The sequence below is a fragment of the Pelmatolapia mariae genome, linkage group LG22 (assembly GCF_036321145.2).
Source record: "Pelmatolapia mariae isolate MD_Pm_ZW linkage group LG22, Pm_UMD_F_2, whole genome shotgun sequence".
NCBI lineage: Eukaryota > Metazoa > Chordata > Actinopteri > Cichliformes > Cichlidae > Pelmatolapia > Pelmatolapia mariae.
This window is the reverse complement of record NC_086245.2, coordinates 19,356,211-19,374,270: the sequence shown is the minus strand read 5'-3', so window position 1 is coordinate 19,374,270 and position 18,060 is coordinate 19,356,211. Positions and strand designations below refer to the sequence as shown.

The 18,060-nt window shown below is 45.8% G+C and overlaps 1 protein-coding gene across 2 annotated transcripts in view; it reads right to left on the bottom strand.

Annotated features, from left to right (window-relative positions):
• Window positions 1-16,012, bottom strand: part of sdc3 (syndecan 3) — a 41,420-nt gene extending 25,408 nt beyond the window's left edge. The window contains exon 1 of one of the 2 annotated variants that reach the window (XM_065470958.1): window positions 15,436-16,012. In XM_065470958.1, coding sequence (XP_065327030.1) covers window positions 15,436-15,489 — 54 coding nt within the window. In that variant the 5' untranslated portion in view covers window positions 15,490-16,012. The remainder of the gene's footprint in view (window positions 1-15,435) is intronic. The other variant, XM_065470959.1, reaches the window with a different exon arrangement.
• Window positions 16,013-18,060: the final 2,048 nt, after the last annotated feature.

Sequence of the window (18,060 nt, the reverse complement as noted above, 5' to 3'; positions counted from 1 at the left end):
GTTTACATATATTTTCCTTCAGGTGATATATTGAATTTAGCAGATAATACATGGCAGCGGGTTAGCCCTGGGATGGACTGGTGACATGTCCAGAGAAGTACCGCACCCCACGCCCAGGCTCACCTCTGACGACAAGCTGGATAAGTGGTTAAATTAAAGAGTGGAAGATGGAAGTACAGTGTATAATCCAAAAACATTGTCTGTATAATCCCGTCAAGCTTTAAAGTCAATATTTGGTGCTGTGTACGTCAGTGTTTCTCAGTGCCAGGGCACACCTAAAGGGTCATAAAATGACAAAGGTTCCCACTCCCAAGGACATCCTGTTTTCAAGGTTGTATAGTTTAATATGTTACAGTTTGATTATTTTATATGCCTGAATCTATACTTTGTATCTTTGAGGGTTTTCTGACGTTCCAACTACAAAGAAAAAAAACTTTGGGGCGTGTTTTTCTGAGCATATTTAGACATTTTAGAGATTTTCTACACTCAGCTAAAAGCAGTAAGACAGGAGTAGGAAACCGAAATCAGACTCTTATTGACAGTTACATTAACCAGTTGAAGCCAAGAGTAAATTCCATCAATACACATATGTCTTCCTCAAGTTACTTTTACTGGATCAGCTCTGCACTGTTCTGTTAAAATCAAATAATTTGTCTGTAACTTCGGTACATCTATCAACCGCAAGATATCAGCTTTACTTTACAAGCGCGAGTTACAGATATACAAGATATACTATATAATGTAAGTGTGGCAGAGCCTGCCTCCAGGCTTCATGCTACTTTCTGTCCTCAGCTTTAAAAGTGAGTCAATCACTGTAGACGTCTATGATAAAACACCCAGTTCTATAGCAGAAATATACAAGCTTAGAGCCTGATCTAAAAGCATTTTCATCTCTACAGCTAATTTCCCCTTTTAGTCAATTTTATTTTATTTATATCGCACCAAATCACAACAACAGTCGCCTCAAGGTGCTTTAAATTTTAAGTTAAAGACTGTAAAACCCTGATAATAAGACAATCCCCTATTAGCAAGTACTTGGCGAAAGTGGCAACGAAAAACTCCCTTTTTAACAAGAAGAAACCTCCAGCAAAGCCAGGCTCAGGTACATGCAGCCATCTGCTATGACTTGGTTTTGGATGACATGAGATTTTTGTTTACATCAAGGCTTAAAGGTATGCTTTAATGGGTCACTTTTGATTGTGTCTGTGGTTCCTATCTGGTCATTTTTAAGGTTGGACAACATAGGGCTACATAAGGGTACTTGTAATTTTTAAAATATTTTAGCTCTGATGAATGGGTGCCCTTATTTGTGTGATGCTCTCACACACAGTCAGTATGTTTACTTTGCCAGCTAAGCTAGCTAGCTTTAGCCAATTACGTAGCTGCCACCGTTTTGTTCAAATATCATTAATTGCGGCTCCAAAAAACAAAAAACATAAAATTAGTCCTGTCAGCATTAATCTTGTTAAAATGACGTTAACGCCATAACCGCATTAACGCGACAATCGGATCGCCCAGTGCGTGGGGCTGCAGAGTGTCAATGCGTTTGCACAGTTAGCTTGTTAGCACTGCGCAGCCCCATGCACGGGGCGATCAGCGCTAACTCGCTAACGGAGATTTGTCGCATTAATGCGGTTATGGCGTTAACATCATTTTAACAAGATTAATGCTGACAGCACTACATAAACTACAACATAAAAGTTTGCTTAACCAAAACGTGACGTCAGAGTAGGGTTGCCAACTCCCTGAAAAAAAAAATAAGGGACGCCTCATGGCCAGGGCTGGGCGACCCGATTGTCTTCACCCTTCCCAGTGTGGGGAATTTCTTAGCTCTTTTTTTGTGTGTGTAATTATTTTTTTAACCATTTGACAAAGTGCGTCCCTTTTCAGCTCAATACTTTTGTTTCTAAATACGGAACGATTCCGTTTTTCAAGGGACGGTTGGCAACCCTACGTCAGAGTGGCTGTGTCCTTCTTTTATATACAGTCTTTGGTCTCAACACAGAAGAGAAAGTTAAGCTTTAGAAAGAAACCAGCAATTGTGTTTCCCAAAAGCCCAAACTATTCCTTTAAACAGCCAAAACAGTAGGAAACCACTGCTGCACGGTACATCTAGCAAAATTAACGCGTGCGTGCAGCAAGTAGCTGTAAATAAGCGTCTAACCAGGATTAACAGGCCAGATATGAGCGCAGCCTTTAATGTTATTCAGGTAGGGAGGCTTCATTGCCAACCAGACAGTGTTATCTCCCTTCAGCCTCTGTTGAATCAAATATCATCACAAGCTCCAAGTGAGAGCATGCTCATTCATTTCTGACTGTTCTTTACAGCTAAAGCTAGCTTTATCTCTCAGTGGGCAACATTACTCACTGACTAATTAATTAAGAGGTGTATTTAAGTAACTAATAGCTTGAGAATGATTGTCTAACGCACAGATTAGCTACACACTGCTTAGTATAACAATTGGTGATCAGTAACCGCCTGGTACTGTGGGCTCCGACTTAATTAAAGTGTGATTGTGGAGCCTGAAAGTAACGAGGTGGTCAGCCTCCGTGTAAACTAGCGGAGATGTGTTAGTGGAGGACAGGGAAATGTATGGGTTATGATACCATCTTGCTCTTATAGCCCTCCTGTCTCTCTCGTCTCTGTGTAATCCTGTCCAGGTTGTTCTTTCCATTCAATCTGTATCAGCCGCTATAAGCTCTTTACAGGCGTGTGTTAACCACCAGGCTACCCCTGTCTCTCTCTCTCTGTTTCTTTACAGCTAGCACGGCTCCAATCCACCCCGTCTATCTCCCTTTCAATTTCTCATTTTTCTCCCTCGTCAGCGCCTCTGCTCTTTCATCATTTCACTCTACCTAAAGTCAGTCCCTCCCCATTCTTCCTCTATTTTCTGATGAGCTCCTCTTACCACTTTTACATATTAACAAATTCGATTCTCTGCCTGGTCACCCCCGTCACCCCCCCACCCTCACCACATCAGCTACGTTCTCCAATCTGCTTCTGGCTTGCACTTTGGCCAGCACAAAGTCTTCTCATACAACTTTAGTCTGTGATTGCCTCTGACCTCATTCCCCTTTCATTTTCTTCAAATCTTCTCTCCCTCCACCTCTGCACCACACCTAATCACGTCTGTCGCCACACCTTGGTGCCTTGTTCAGTTTTTGGGAGACTACGCAACCACCAATATTTGTCTCCCCGTGTATGCAGGTGGCCCTGCGACAGATTGGCGACCTGTCCGGGGTCTCCCGTGAGACCCTAAATTGGATAAGCATAAAAAAAATGGATGGATGAATTATTTCCAAGTGCGCTGAGCCACGTTTCATGTCGCAATTAGTGTTTTGTTTGGCACAAATGTATTTCTTCCTCTTGTTTTTCTACCTTGTCAATCATCTTACATCTGTATTTTTATAGAGCAAACCATCCCAGTCTCTCTCTCATCTCCAAAATCCTGTGAATTGATTTTTATGCGAGGGACTTGGGAAAGATTTCCTGCAATAATCCGGAGGACGCAGCATTTATGTTCCCCCTGTAGCGACAACAATGAGCAAATTAGCAAATGTTAGCTCAGAAACGGTGTTCACTAATCAGTAACATCCACAAACAACTGGCTCCGAGGGTAATATTAGCCACCACTAGCTATCCTGCTAATGAAGACAGATTTCTGTCTGTCTAATGTAGCCAAATGGATATCTCGAGTGGATCTTATTCATCCAAACTGCCTGTGATAGTTAATCTGCTCAATTAGCTTGCTGTTTTCAATTTACTTTATTATCTAACATTACAATTCAACCACAGTCAGATCAAAGGCAGTAAACTACAGTCTACAAGATGGATGTCGCCACTGTGACCGCACCCACTGGTTAGTGAAGCCTCGAGCTCTTGGACGTTGCCATTTTGGTGTTTTAAAACTGGATGTGACAGGCGAGGGGTGGATCTTCCTGTAAAAACCACACGCTTACTGACATTTTTTCCCTACAGACTTTTACACAACCGGGAGTCTTTTTGTAACCAACAAAGCCAGTACGAAAGATGGACACAGCTTTCAGGTCTGAAAAGTGATAGCTGGAAGTCACTTTGGAAAGTGGCTGGCGAGCATTTGTAGGCCATTTGGTGTCTTCTGTGCAGGTAAACAGAACAATCGCAATGTCGGGGAATATGCATTGGTCACCGCATGCTCATGAACCAGTCTCTAGGCCTGTGTGACTGTGTGGCCCTTATTCACCTGACCCTACAATGCCACCATGATTACACCACATCCAAAATGGGGGATAAGACAAAAACGACCACGTGTCTGCGAAACCTCAGAAGTTTTAGTGGCTCAGTCACTCATTTCAGGTCATATTGGATAAAAGAAGTTATAAATCTTGGTAACACTGTATTCCAGAAGTCAGGATTAACTAGTGAATGCTCATTGGCTAATCACCTGGGATTGACATGTTGTTAGCCAATGGGTGTGCGGTCTCTCTCATCACATCCAAGTTCAAAACACCAAAGATGCTGAGGATGAAAATGTTCACCCCGAGGCATCAAAAAACAGTGGATGACATCACACTAGCTAGGTACATCTTTGATGGTGTCTACGGTAACCACGGAGGTCATTTTTAGCCACAAATGTAACACTGCTGGTTGCCGACTGCAGTTCAGTTAATGGTTAAATTATGCAGAGAAACAACAATAATACATGTTGTTTGTATGCTAACCAAAGAACATTTAAATTTGAACCAAAGTAAATAAAGGCACAGCTCACAGCAGAGGCTGACTGGGCTCATTTTAAAATGTCAACCAGAGAAAAAGGAAGAAATCAACGCCGCGAAGACGAAACGCCTCTCCTCTATAAATACCTCCTCTCTCTCGTCCTCACGCTGGGTATAATGTTTCAGTGTTGTGCGACCTGTCGCTCTGTCTATTGTATCTACCTCCGTCATGTCGTGTCCTGTCACACAGACACCGCGCTCGATCGGACAAGGGAAACAATTATCATGTCATACACACGGCTAAATAAACAATACGCTCGCAGACGTGCTCGTGCGCACACTCCTGGTGTCAGTCAGCCTTTCAGACCGGAGTCTCTGCCGGCTGAGATTAGGGCTAATCCACAACTGTTGGAATGAAAGATTAAGAATGAATCACCTGCTGCAGGAAAACCAAGTGTGTGTGTGAGTGTGTGCACCTGCATGTGGAAGGGTTTATAAGACAGGCCCTCTGGGGAAAGGAGCCTGCTGCAATCACCAAGCAATATTACACAACCTCTATCCTCCTCCACACACACACACACACACACACACACACACACACACACACACACACACACACACACACACACACACACACAGCTCATTAGCTTCAGTGGCTCACTCAAAATGCAAACGCCTTTGAAAGAGCCCTTTAAAGAACCAGGGTTCAAAGGTTTACTTCAGAAGGTCCATGCACACAAACAGAAACACTCTCACACACACACAGAGCACGTTTCAGTGTCCGTATTTAATTGGATCGATGTTCTTCCCTCATGGCCTGCTGATAATTGAGGGGACGCGAGTAACATGTGGGAAGCCTTTTGTTACTAACTTCCTGTTTATAAAGACAGGAAGAATAGACGAGGAGCTCTGCAGCGATGGAGGAGAAGGAGCAGGAAGGCTGGTGGGTGGAGGGTGTAAAGATGGATGGATAGAGAGAGGAAAAACGTTGCAGCAATGAGCTCCTGACCTCGTTCGCTCCTCTGTCGGGACGTTGGGCTAAATAATTCAAACACACACACACAGAGTCACATGCCGTTAGCACACAGTATTTCTCGTCGGCATGAGCGGCCTCCCCGTGCTCCGTCATCGCCTCCTCTGCCTCCATATTCGCATGTAAACACATAAATGCATCACTCAGGAAGCTCGAAGAGCAGATCTATAAATGCTTTCTCACTGTAGCCGTGCTGCTATCCCAAGGCCACAAACACACTTACAGGTCGTGCATTTCCGTATGCAAACAGGCGCATCCTTGATGAATCACATAGTGCCAAAAAAGGGAAAAGAAATTGATATTTGTAGCTTAAAACTGATGAAATGTCTTTATTCTTAAAGGAAATGGAGACTGAAGGAAAGAAGAGGAAAAATCTGCGGATGAGGCGTGTGAACGAACCCACGTGTTTTCATGTACTTTACTCATCCAAGTGCCGATCTGAGCCCCTTCTGACACCGCTTAAGACATGAAAGCCATTAGACAGGGAAAGAAGACTTCCACAAACTAGAATCCATTTAAACTTTCATGCATGTAAAATCCCTCGTGTTTCAATTCGATCTGACGTCGTTCCCGTTTTTCTTGATCTTTATCTCTTCCTGTGAAACCTTAAAGATGTTCCCCTGAGAACACACCCTCTCTGTTTTACTCCTACATCTCCATTTACGTGTGGTACTCCACCGCTATTCAGTACAAATAACCTTACACGGTTTTGACTGCCTATAGTGGCTATTTTGAAACAGAGGAGGGGTAGTATTTCCAGTCAGGGCAAGTCAAACATCGGGCCTCTGCAAACAAGATGCAAACAAAAAAACTGGTTCTGTTGCAACAGAGCATGGAGGGAAGAAGAGTTTGGGATTCAGCGGTAGTTCAGCTGAGCAAAAGCTACAGCCTCCTTTGTTGTTTTAACTTTATTATAGTTTATTTTTACCGGCGAATCAATACATCTATCAAATGTCTGTGGAAGATAACGTCTTCCCAGAATGCAAAGTGACTTTTTGTCTCATTAAACCCCCCAAAGAAATTGTATTTGCACAGATATGCAGTCTCTGGGAACTTTATTAGCAACTAGTAATAAACTGGACCTCGTTTTCCCTTCAGACATGCATTCATTCTTCATTGCACTGATTCATCAAGGTGCTGGAAACACATTGACATGATCATCAACATCACACAGTTGATGCAGATTGGTCAGTTGCACATCCATCACCACATGCCAAAGATGCTGATTGGATTGAGATCTGCTAACTGTGGAGGGTTATTTGAATGCAGTGAACTCATTGTCGAGTTCAAGAAACAAGACTGAGGTGATTTAAGCTTTGTGGCATGGTGCATTATCCTACAGGAAGCAGACACCAGAGGATGGATACACTGTGGCCATAAAGACTCGCCATCAATACTCAGGGAGGGCAAGAAAACTGTCAGGGCAAAATATACCAAGAAAATATCCCCCACACATTACACCACCAACAGCAGCGTGAACCATCGATACAAGTATTTTCGCCCAGAGAACTGCCGCTCACTGGACACCAACACCATGCCGCTTAAATCCCCTTTCTTCCCCATTCTTATACTCAGTTTGCACTTGTCTGCATGTCTCGATTGGCTGATTAGATACGTGCTTTAACAAGTAGTTGAACAGGTGTGCCTAATAAAGTGACTGCGAGTGTAACTCCAAAGAAAAATGTCAAAATGGTCGCGTTTAAGCTACTTCTAAGATACGCTGTTATTTCATTTTTTTATGCATAAGGAGACAGCAGAGAGATGACAGGAAATAATGGAAGACAGAAAAAAAGCTCCCAGTTGTGACTGCTGGTGGTAAATGTAAAAGTAAATGATAGCACTGCGGGTTATTATAGCCTCCGGCAGCAACTAATGGTTAACTTCATAATTAAGTCCTGGAGATGAGTTCTTCCTAACTAATGATATAGTCTATAAAACCGTAAAAACCAAAACAAACAAAATATAATTTTTTTTAAAAAAGGTCCAACAGTTAAATACTGAAATATATTGAATTCAGTTTAATTTCTAGAGTTTTAGAGTACCAAGGAACAGGTGATGTAAGATCAAAAGCACTGGAACATTTAACTGTGCCAACGAATCCGCCTCCACGACAGGTTAGCAACAAGCTAATGAAGGCCATGTGATCATGTTGAAGAGGAAGATAATAATGGGAATACCATCAAACTACTATTTTGGGGGATACAGTGAGTCAGCTTAAGTTTGGTGCCGGCTGTTTTAGCTCCATGATGGACCTCAAGGACCGCCATGCTGCTCGAGGAGAGTGGGGAGTGTATACGTGTTCTACAATAAAGAAATATTTTATTCATGGCTTCTCCTCCAAGATTACTTCTGCACAAGGGCAAACCTGACACACTCGTGATTTCCATAACGCTATCACCAAGATAAAGAGTGAACCTCCGGGATTTTTGCTTCTTATTTAAAGGTAGAAACTGCTCAGGCCGGCAGATGGAGAGGGGGGCGGAGGGTCAGGTGGAGGCCTCCAAGAGGCGAGGCTTAGGGTCCTGTCGGGAGTGTAAAGTCGGGGCTTATCGTGGCTTCACCCCACTCTTATCAGCCGCATGCCAGGAAGTACACATTCCAGCATCTCCACTGGACAGCTCTGAGTGACCCCACCCATCCGGCCCTTTGTTAATGTAATTATTGTGTTGATACAGAAACGGGAGAGGGGAGAGAGTGGTACTAAAAAGACACACACACACACACGAGTGATAGTGAGTGAAAAATGATAGCATCATCTCAGCGTATAGTTAATATGCTGCTAGAAGGCATCTACGATTCTCACTCAGCCAAACACACACACACAGACACACACACAAGGGTTTGTTAGTGGGAAGGAGGCGCCCTGTTTCTGGGGGTTTTATTTATAGCGAAAGCTCTAACACACAGAGATCCCAGAATGCTTTGTGGGTTTGGGAGACGGTGCCGCGTTTATGCTCTCTAATTTTGAGTCCTGTAATAGCACACGCACACACACTCACACATACACACATCCGCACACACACTGCTACTGTAAAGGTGAAAGACAACTGCCATCTTTTCATCTGGATGTTTTTTTCCCCCACTCGCTGTGCTTGAACGGGAGAAGGAGGAGGGAGAGGAGGCCGGGATGAGACGTGAATGAAGCAAGCGACGAGAGGGGAGAGAGGAAAACGAGACGGAGCGAAGGAGAGGGGGGGAAAAGAGAGAGGGAACGAGGGATGGGAGGGGACGGAGAGGAGAGCGGGGTGATAAAGCTGTGACAGCGGCAGCCATGGTGGTTGTCATGGCGACGGCCGCGGAGAGCAGGTAGAGCACAGTCTCCTGGGAATGAGCAGTGCATGCCTCCCTCCCCCACCCTGTCTCTCTCTCTCTCTCTCGAAATCCCTCCATCTCCATCGCTCTGGCCTCGCTCCATCCCTTTGCTGCCATCCCAATCATCCAGTCCTCATTTTGCCCAATATGGCCCATCTCCTTCCTTTCTCTTCCTCCATCACTCTCCCACGGTCCTTTTACTTCCCTCGCTCTGGTTTTGAGGTTCCTTTTTTTTATCCCCTTTTAATCGCCCACCATTCCTCCCCGTCTTTCCTCGCTGCCCCCGTCTTTTCCCTTGATCCCAGTCTTGCCATTAACTCTTTTTCTTTTTCTCCACGCTTTCTCCATTTCATGCCCTCCCCTCCATCCATCGCTTTCCCTCATTATCTTCTCTTTCCATTCCTCTCCCTCCCTTCCTCTTGTCTCTATATTCATCTAACCCCCCACTCCAGAGAATATGTATGTGAGTATGTCTGCGCAGTGCTGCCCAATTACTGCAAGGGAGTCTGTCTTTGTGTGTGTGTGTGTGTGTGTGTGTGTGTGTGTGTGTGTGTGTGTGTGTGTGTTTAATGTCTACACAAGCTGTGTTCCTAGCCTGTTTTGACCTACCTAAAACACCTCCAGCATTCTCCGTCTCCCTCTGACTCACTGAATCAACAAAACTGCTGCTGCACACCACAGCTATTCACAGGAGCTGCACGCATATATATATGTGTGTGTGTGTGTGTGTGTGTGTGTGTGTGTGTGTGTGTGTGTGTGAGCGCCGAGTTTGTGAGATTATTAGGGGCACAATGCTAAAGTGCGTCAGCGCACACATGTGAGCAGGCATGTCTGCACTTGCGTGTGGTGAACTGGTCATGGAGAGAGCAGGCAAAGTTTCCACGGCACACGGGGCCCCTTCCATCAGGACACGTTAGCGTGGCTCGGCGTGGGACTAAATGATAACTTTCTACCCTGTGAGTCTGGAGCGTAAGCAGAGATTAGATGACACATCTGTCAATTAAAGCAAATAACATTCCCATTTAAAGCAAAATATGTAAAGATTTAGGGATTTGGCACATTTATTGTTTAAAACATAACTGTGCACAGCAAATTCTTCTTCAGAAGCACTGTTTCTTTGTTAATTACAATTTAAAGTCAGAAATGCTGATATTTCTCAGCATGAGAGATGCTTTTTTGTGCTTGCTTTTCATTTGTACTGACAGCCTGTGCATGACTGATGTTTATGTGGAAAGCTTAATGAAACTGTGGTGCTAAGTCACTTCTAGCCAAATCCTGACTGTTGCATGACTGTTGTCAGCGGTTATCAGAGCCACACAAAAGCACCTGTTGGGCAACATGTCCAAAATCTCCAACCGGATAACCGTCGGTCTAACATCGACCGACTGCTGATAAATTTCTGCAGAAAAAGAACTTTCATCCAAAAACAAACTAACTAACAGGAAAAGGATTTAGCCTATTGGCTGACCCTAATCACCAGCAGGCGCCCTGGTACTAATCAATATGCTGTGTTTAGAAGGCACAGCTGACCGGTAGGGTATTGCATCATGCGTCACTGCACTTCTACTTGCTTTTCTGGGAAGACTGATGTCAGGCTAACAGCAACAGGCTACACTGCAGGGTATACAGCTACTCTGCAAATTTAGTGTAATACTGTGTATCAAGCCTAAAGCTAACCAAGTGTCAACATTTTGGTGTTTATAGCTAAGCAAACCGTGCAAAAAAGGAATGTAAACAGGAAGTAAAACCAAAAACAAAAGAAGCAAAGCAGCTAAGTCCAAAAGTTGGGCCTCAAAGCTTACAACTCCCCTAATGAAAAACTGTGTTTTAATCTGGAAACACGCCTTTGCTGCAGTTCTTTGAGGCAGACCTGCACCCTGTGAATCAGGTCTGCCTTAGATCTACGTCTCAGTGAGCTACTCTTGCTTGTGTTGCTGCTGCTTCATCGTCCAGCCGAGGAGGGGAGCGAAATTACAAAACAAAAAGAGCAGAAGTGAGACTTCTAGTTAAAAACTAGAAGAAGAGTGAAGACTGTCCACTGCAGCTACCGTCTGTCCTGTTCTGGCCAAGCTCTCAACCAATCAGCATTTGACCAACTCCACTGCCAAGCAGTGTTTTGGCCATGAACTGGCTGACCTGTCTACGCACATTAGCACAAGTATAAATGCTGGCAAAGGTGTCAGCTACTCATGTAGGCTATGTGATAGAGCAGGTCTACTGATAAGAAGGTTGGTGGTTCGATCCCAGTCTGCCTGCCAGAATGTCCTTGGGAAAGATGCCAACCCCGAGTTGCTCTTTGATGCATCCACAGAGTGTGAAAGTTAGAAGTGCTCAGGTGTAGAAAAAGCAAATAGATGAATGCACAGATTCCACCATTAGTTCAGTTCATCGGGGCAGAACAACCCCCACTGAATCAGGTAGCCACAGGAGCCAACCTGCACACCAGCTGATAACATTACAGCTTTTATTATCCATGGGTATAAATGGAGACGAATATGCCTTTCATGATAAGAGGTCAACTATTCCAGGTTATCAGACTAAAGCTCTGTCCTTCTTCATGTTAATCTGAGCTCTGAGAACAAGTCTTCACAACCACAGGGGCTTCATTTAGTCTTTGCTAAAGATGAGCTGCAGCATTCTGAAGCATCTGCAGGCTGAGTAAAGAGTATAATAAATTACAATGATATGGCCATGAGGACAAAAAAAGGAGGCTGGGTCTTCTTCTCAGCACTTTTATACTCAAATGCTCTTTTGCATCGACTTGCTTTCTTTTAAAAAAATGGTGTTAAAAGCGAACGAACTTTGCTCCGCTCTGACAGAAAAACTCCCTCAAAATGCACGCATATAATCGCTAGATAAAACAAACTCTATCTTTTTTTTTCCTCGTGGTTGCAGACACCCACTATCTTTGTGTTCTGGGTAAACAGTCACATGTTCTTCACTGGAAGAAGAATATTCACAAACAAGGGTCACATGAGATGAGACGTCTAAATTATTAGTATGCAGTTTGACATCAGCGGGTAAAGGTCCCGCAGATTGCTGCGATCTTTCTGAGCTTACTCGGGGCCAATAATGACGGCCTCTGATTTATTGTCAGCTTTTTGCACACGGCTTTTATTTTGGAGGTCAAACTCCACGCACAGCTGCAGATTCTCAGCACCCATTGTTCTCTCAGATCAGACGAGGCCATATCGGCATAACCGGCACCGTGCAGGCAGGTCTCCCCGTCCCTCCCGCCGCCGTTATCGCCTTAATGGTAAATGTGAAATTTCGATTCCCATTTGGCTGAATGGAGCACTAAAACTCCCTCCACGAGAAAGAAAAACTAATTTCACTCAAATGCAGCACATCTGCTGTCCCATGTGATAAGAAATTGCTTTCAGATATGAACAGACACACACAGACACACAAACAGCCGGGCCGGTGTTAGGGAGGCTGAAGCCTATCTTTATTCTCTCACTGTGTCCATGAATGCAGCTCCGGATATGAACCATGATCCTTTTCATTTCCTCTCTCCAGTGAAAGGTGGATACCATGCTCTCACCCATCCCTTAATACACACACACACACACACCTGAAATACTTCCTCCACCCTGGCTGTGTTTTCTACCTGCCACCTTGTGTGTGTGTTTGCGTGAGGGGGACTTTGTCCTCCAGGAGAGCGAGAAGGACCCACTTCCTGTGTCAGATTGCCTCTCACATTCCACACTCTCCCTCAATCCGCCCGGCTCGGGCTATTTTTTCCCCTCCTCCTTGATCCTTCTCTCTTTCTTCCTCTCTATGGGGGGCTTTGTCTGCTATCGGAGGCACAAAACACTGATTCATTGCACGAGTTGAACATGATCCTCAAGAACACGACGCCTTTCCGCCAAACACACACACACACAAACACACTCGCACCATAAAACGCACTTGTTCAAGGAGAGAGAGGGCTGGCGAGAACAAGTTGTTGGCAGTGGAGATTCACTATTTTTGAGCCCACACACAGACAGATGGACAGTCAGGGCTCTCATGAAGGCAAACGGATGCATGCACACGCACACACACACACACACACACACACACACACACACACACAGGCTATCCGTGGGACACAACAGATGTCTGTGGGAAAATCAGTCTCCCATGTAAAATAAAGACGGCCGGATGTGATGTCACAGCTTTGACAACAGGAAATACCCACAGAGACAAAACACAGAGGAATCACTCAGAACACACACACACACACACACACACAGTCTCCTGGCTTCAAGCCAAGAAGCATCTGAGAAAAGAGCTCATCAGCGGACGCACGCGACCACGGGTCATGTGTGCGTGCATTCAAAGCCCGGGGTTGCTTGAGGTTGAGTCTGTAATTATGACCCTCGACGGCAGCTGATCTATCAGTGCGCTCCTCACCACGGCGTATATTTACGTGTATGTGTGTCACACACCTGTCTCCATCTGCACACTTAAAGACAGATTAGGTCAGCTGGAGGCCAAGGATCTTTGGCAAGGACTGCAACCGACTGACCTACTAATCAGTGTTTATATCTGTGAGTGTGTGGTGTTGAAAACAGCTGCCAGAACTGGTGCAGCTTCACCGCAGAAACAGCAAAAGATGGTCCATGCAAAGCGAGGGTGAATTAGGCAAGAAAAGGCATTAAGCAGCAACATTTGGGCCTTTTGTACAACAATATGGAAATAAAAACTGTGACTATGTATATAAGTGGCTTAAAGCTGATGGATCTCTCTGAAGTAGAACTGGTTTCTCTGGTCTTCATGGGCTGTTTGGGCATTAATTGCCTGTGAGAAATAGAGGTATCCAAATATCGATAGTATCGACACCAGTGCTGGTATGTGCATCAGATCGATACTAGTGCAGTGGGACCGATACTATTTCTACCTCTATGTAGCCTGCTGAATTGTGTTAAATTGTTATTATTATTTTATTAGAAAACGTATTAAATATAGGTGTTTAGTTATGCTAACTAAATATCATGGAAATTAAAACGCTGTGATTTAGTGATCATTAAAATGTGTTCCTATATAATTTTCTAAGTTGAAAGTGTCAATATCGGTATTGGTATCGGCAATACTGGCCCTGCATTTACTTGGTATCAGATCGATATCAGCATTTGCAGTATGGCACTAGTGAGAACAGCTCGAGACCTTTAACAGGAAGCAGCCATGAATGAAGGTATAAAACTAAAAATGCAGATGAGCTAAAAATAAAACCGCAGGGGAGACACGTTAAAGACCTCCAGCTTCTGAGTCTTGAAACTCAAAAGTAGATCTGCGTCTTGATTTGTGTTTTTGGCGCTATCCTCGTTTTCTCTCAATGATTCAGCGAGCTTCCTCCCTCTTCCTCCACCCCCTCCTGCTGCTTATAGGATAAATCTGGATTAATCGGTAACGGAAAGTGTGGGCGTGTTACGGGGGGCGCGTGAAGCTCGGCGTGGATAGTTCCGGAGAGGAGATAGGTGTGTGTGTGTGTGTGTGTGTGTGTGTGTGTGTGTGTGTGCGCGCGCGCGCGCGCGTAGAGGAGGAGGGGGGAGGCTCGCGCATTCCCTAAACAGCTTGCCTCCTCGCGATTCCCGATGACATCATTCCATCCGAGCACTCGTTCGCGGACCGCATCGCCGTTAACTTTCCCGTTACCCCACCCACTTTGTGCCACAACCACATACCGCCGCGGGCTGTCTCTGTCACACACACACACACACACTTCTGCTTATAACCGGAGGATGCCCCCCAGTTGGATTCTGGCATCCGCACAATGAGGGCGCTGATATCTGGGAAGTAATGGAGCACCCCTGGACATCCAGTCACACACACACCTTCTCTCTCTCTCTCTCTCTCTCTACCTCCACACACACACACATCGTCCTGCAGCGCGACTACCCGGTAATAAAGTCGTTAAAGCCGCAGTATGACTGGAGCCCCCAAATTAAGGGCAGGATGTTGAGCTGGTGACACAGACACCACAGAACGAGGCACCGCACTAACACCCGTAATCAAGCCCAATTAGAGATAACCCGCTAATTAACCCCCGCTCCCGCCCTCTCCTCCACACATGCACGCACACGCACCTCCTAACTCCAGGGGACACACAGGCCACAATAAATCCCGACATTGAGACACAAAGGCTGGTGTGTGTGAGCGTAAAGCAAAGGGAGAGGTGGGGAGGGGGTGTGCAAGGGGGTAGCCGCCCCCCCTCCTTAACAGGAGTCTGGGACGGCCAATACGGATCCTGGGTCGAGTGCAGGATTTCCTACCGATCACCGACGCGCCGCCACTGTCTCATTAACGATAGCGCACTCACTCACACACACATACACGTGTACGCGCACCCCGACTCCCGTGTGCGCAACGAGAGCTCCCCGGTTAACAAAGGATGTAAGGCTCGTGCTTACCGTGGTGGCGTGAGCAAGCAGCGCCGTGAGCGCCAGCAGCCAAGGCAGCTCCATGGTCGGGGTGCGCGGGCACAGCCTCCCGGTGCCGCCGCCGATGCTGCTGCCTTTACCGGTGTGGGAGGGGTGGGGGGTTCTGGGAGGTGGAGGGACCCCCAAAAAAAGAAAAAAAGAAAAAATCTGCTGCTGTCGCCGGGTCCTTGCTCTCGGTGCCTCGGTAGTCTGTCCAACTTCAGAGCGAGCCGCCCGTCTGCGCGACCATCCGTCCTTGTAGTCGGGCTTTTTAATCCAAGGCTTCACGCGCTCCTGCTGCTCCTGCTGCTGGTTCCGGTCACCGCTGAAGCAGATTTCCACGAGGCCTCCCGATCTGTCTGTTTCTGCGAGTTTTTGCGCTCGAAATCTGATAATTTACTACCAGAAGAAGCCAGACCTCGTCTCTCTCGCTCTCTTAATACACGCACGAGCTCTCTCTACCTCTCTCTCTCTCTCTCTCTCTCTGAACACACACACACTCTCAGGCTCTCTCTCTCTCTCTCTCTCTCTCCTCCCCCTCTCCGTTGAGGGCAGGATGTTCCGTATGGCGACGCTGGCCTGGGAGTTTGGCAGGAGGAGGGGTGTGTATATGTGTGCGTTAAAAGGAAGTGTAGGGGTTGGGGGGTGGATCTCCGCGTGCAAGGGCGAGGATGCCCCCTGCAGCTCGGTTAGGCACCCGCAGCCCCCCCCCTAAAATAAAACAATAAGCAGCCTGTAAATTCACAAGCAGCGGACCGCGGTGTTGGTTTGGTTAACCGCTCACACACCTTTAACGGTAAACCGCGCTCCTGCGCCGTGATTGGCTCAGTCACACCTGCGCCTGTACGTAAGAGGGGTTGATATCGCGCGATAACTCCCCCCCCCCCTTCCCTCTCGGCTCTTGCAGTATGGTTAGCTGTTATTGCACCGCAGCAACCGGAGTGGAAACATTTAATGACCTGTAATATGCTCAAAGTTGTGTTCGCCACTTTTACAACCACCAGCGACGTCTGAAGGTGAACTTGAGCGTGCCTCCGTTTGGTTTCTTAGCTCCACCTGCCACTGCAGACCACGTGTTCCCTCCGTATCCCGAAATTAGCCTTGGGAAAATGTTGAATTGCCTCTGATTGATTGGGAAAGACTATTAAGTAGGTTTTACCTACCTGTGATTAGTGGGATCAGAATGCTTTGTTAGGCGTATAAAATATGACTTTTTTAAAGAAAGCACTGCCAAATAAAGCCATCAGGTGTGTCTTTAAATAAAACTCGGTATGATGTAGATTCTGGTAGTCTTGGGTGTGTTCTCCCACCATGTTCACAGTGAATAAATGTTTAACATATTGTTAAAAGTATTCACTCATCTGCCTTAAGGCAGGGTAGGGTTTAATATGACATCAGTCCAGCTATAACAGCTTCTGTTCTGGGAAGATTTTCCACAGGTTTTAGGAGTGTGTTAATGGGAATGTTGACCTTCTTCTGGATGTGTATTTGTGAGGTCAGACACTGATGTTAGGCCTGGCTCATAGACTCCGCTCTAATTGGTGTTTTATCAGGTTGAGGTGAGGACTCGGTGCAGGCCAGTCAAGTTTTTCCACACTAAACTTGCTTACTCACGTCTTTATGGACCTTGCTTTGTGCACCGGTCATGTTGGAACAGGAAGGGGCCATCCCCAAACTCTTCCTACAAAGTTGGGAGAATTAAGTATCTTGGTATGCTGAAGCATTAAGAGTTCCTTTCACTGGAACTAAGGGGCCAAGCCCAACTCCTGAAAAACAACGCTACACCTAGAAACTTTACAATTGGCAACCGCCAAACCCTGATTCATCCGTCAGATTGCGAGACGGAGAAGGGTGATTCAGAGAATACATCTCCACTCCTCTACAGTCCAGTCGTGGCGTGCTTTACACCCCTGTAACATTGTGCTTGGTAATGTAGCTGCTCAATCATGGAAACCTATTCTGTGAAGCTCTCCAAGCACCGCTTGGAGGTCTATACTGGAGTCCACTGAGCTCCTAAGAGCGACCCATTCTTTCACAAATGTTTATAGAGGCAGTCTTCATGCCTAGTTGCTTGATTTTATACACATGAATCCTACGATTTGAATGGGTGACTGAATACTCTTGACAATATATTGCAGTCTGTTTGAATGACAGCACTGGAGGACCACAAGATGGATGATGTGTTCTGACTGAGGCCTGTTCAACACTGCAGTGCAGGCTGATAGCGTCGCAGGCTCATTATCAGTAAATTAGGACTTCTTCTCCACTGACCGTAGGAGGGTTTTCACTCATGCTCTTCCCATTGCGATCACATAATTATGAGCATAAACAGAGCAGGGAGTCAAAAATAATAGAGGCGGTTTTTGGTACACATTACTTAAATTGTTCCTGACTTCTTCCCATTCAGCACCGCTGGTTTGTGAGTCCTTGCGATGCCCTATTAAGGTGCCAACCTCATTAATCAGCCACATTTATGGGAGAAAGTGGAGCATCAGGACCAAGCGCCCTGCTCCCCTCTCTTGACTCTTGCTGTGTAATTGCAGCCGTATCCATTCGGAAGACATCGAACACACACTACGGCAGAGGATCCTGTTTCTCGATTCAACATAACGAGAG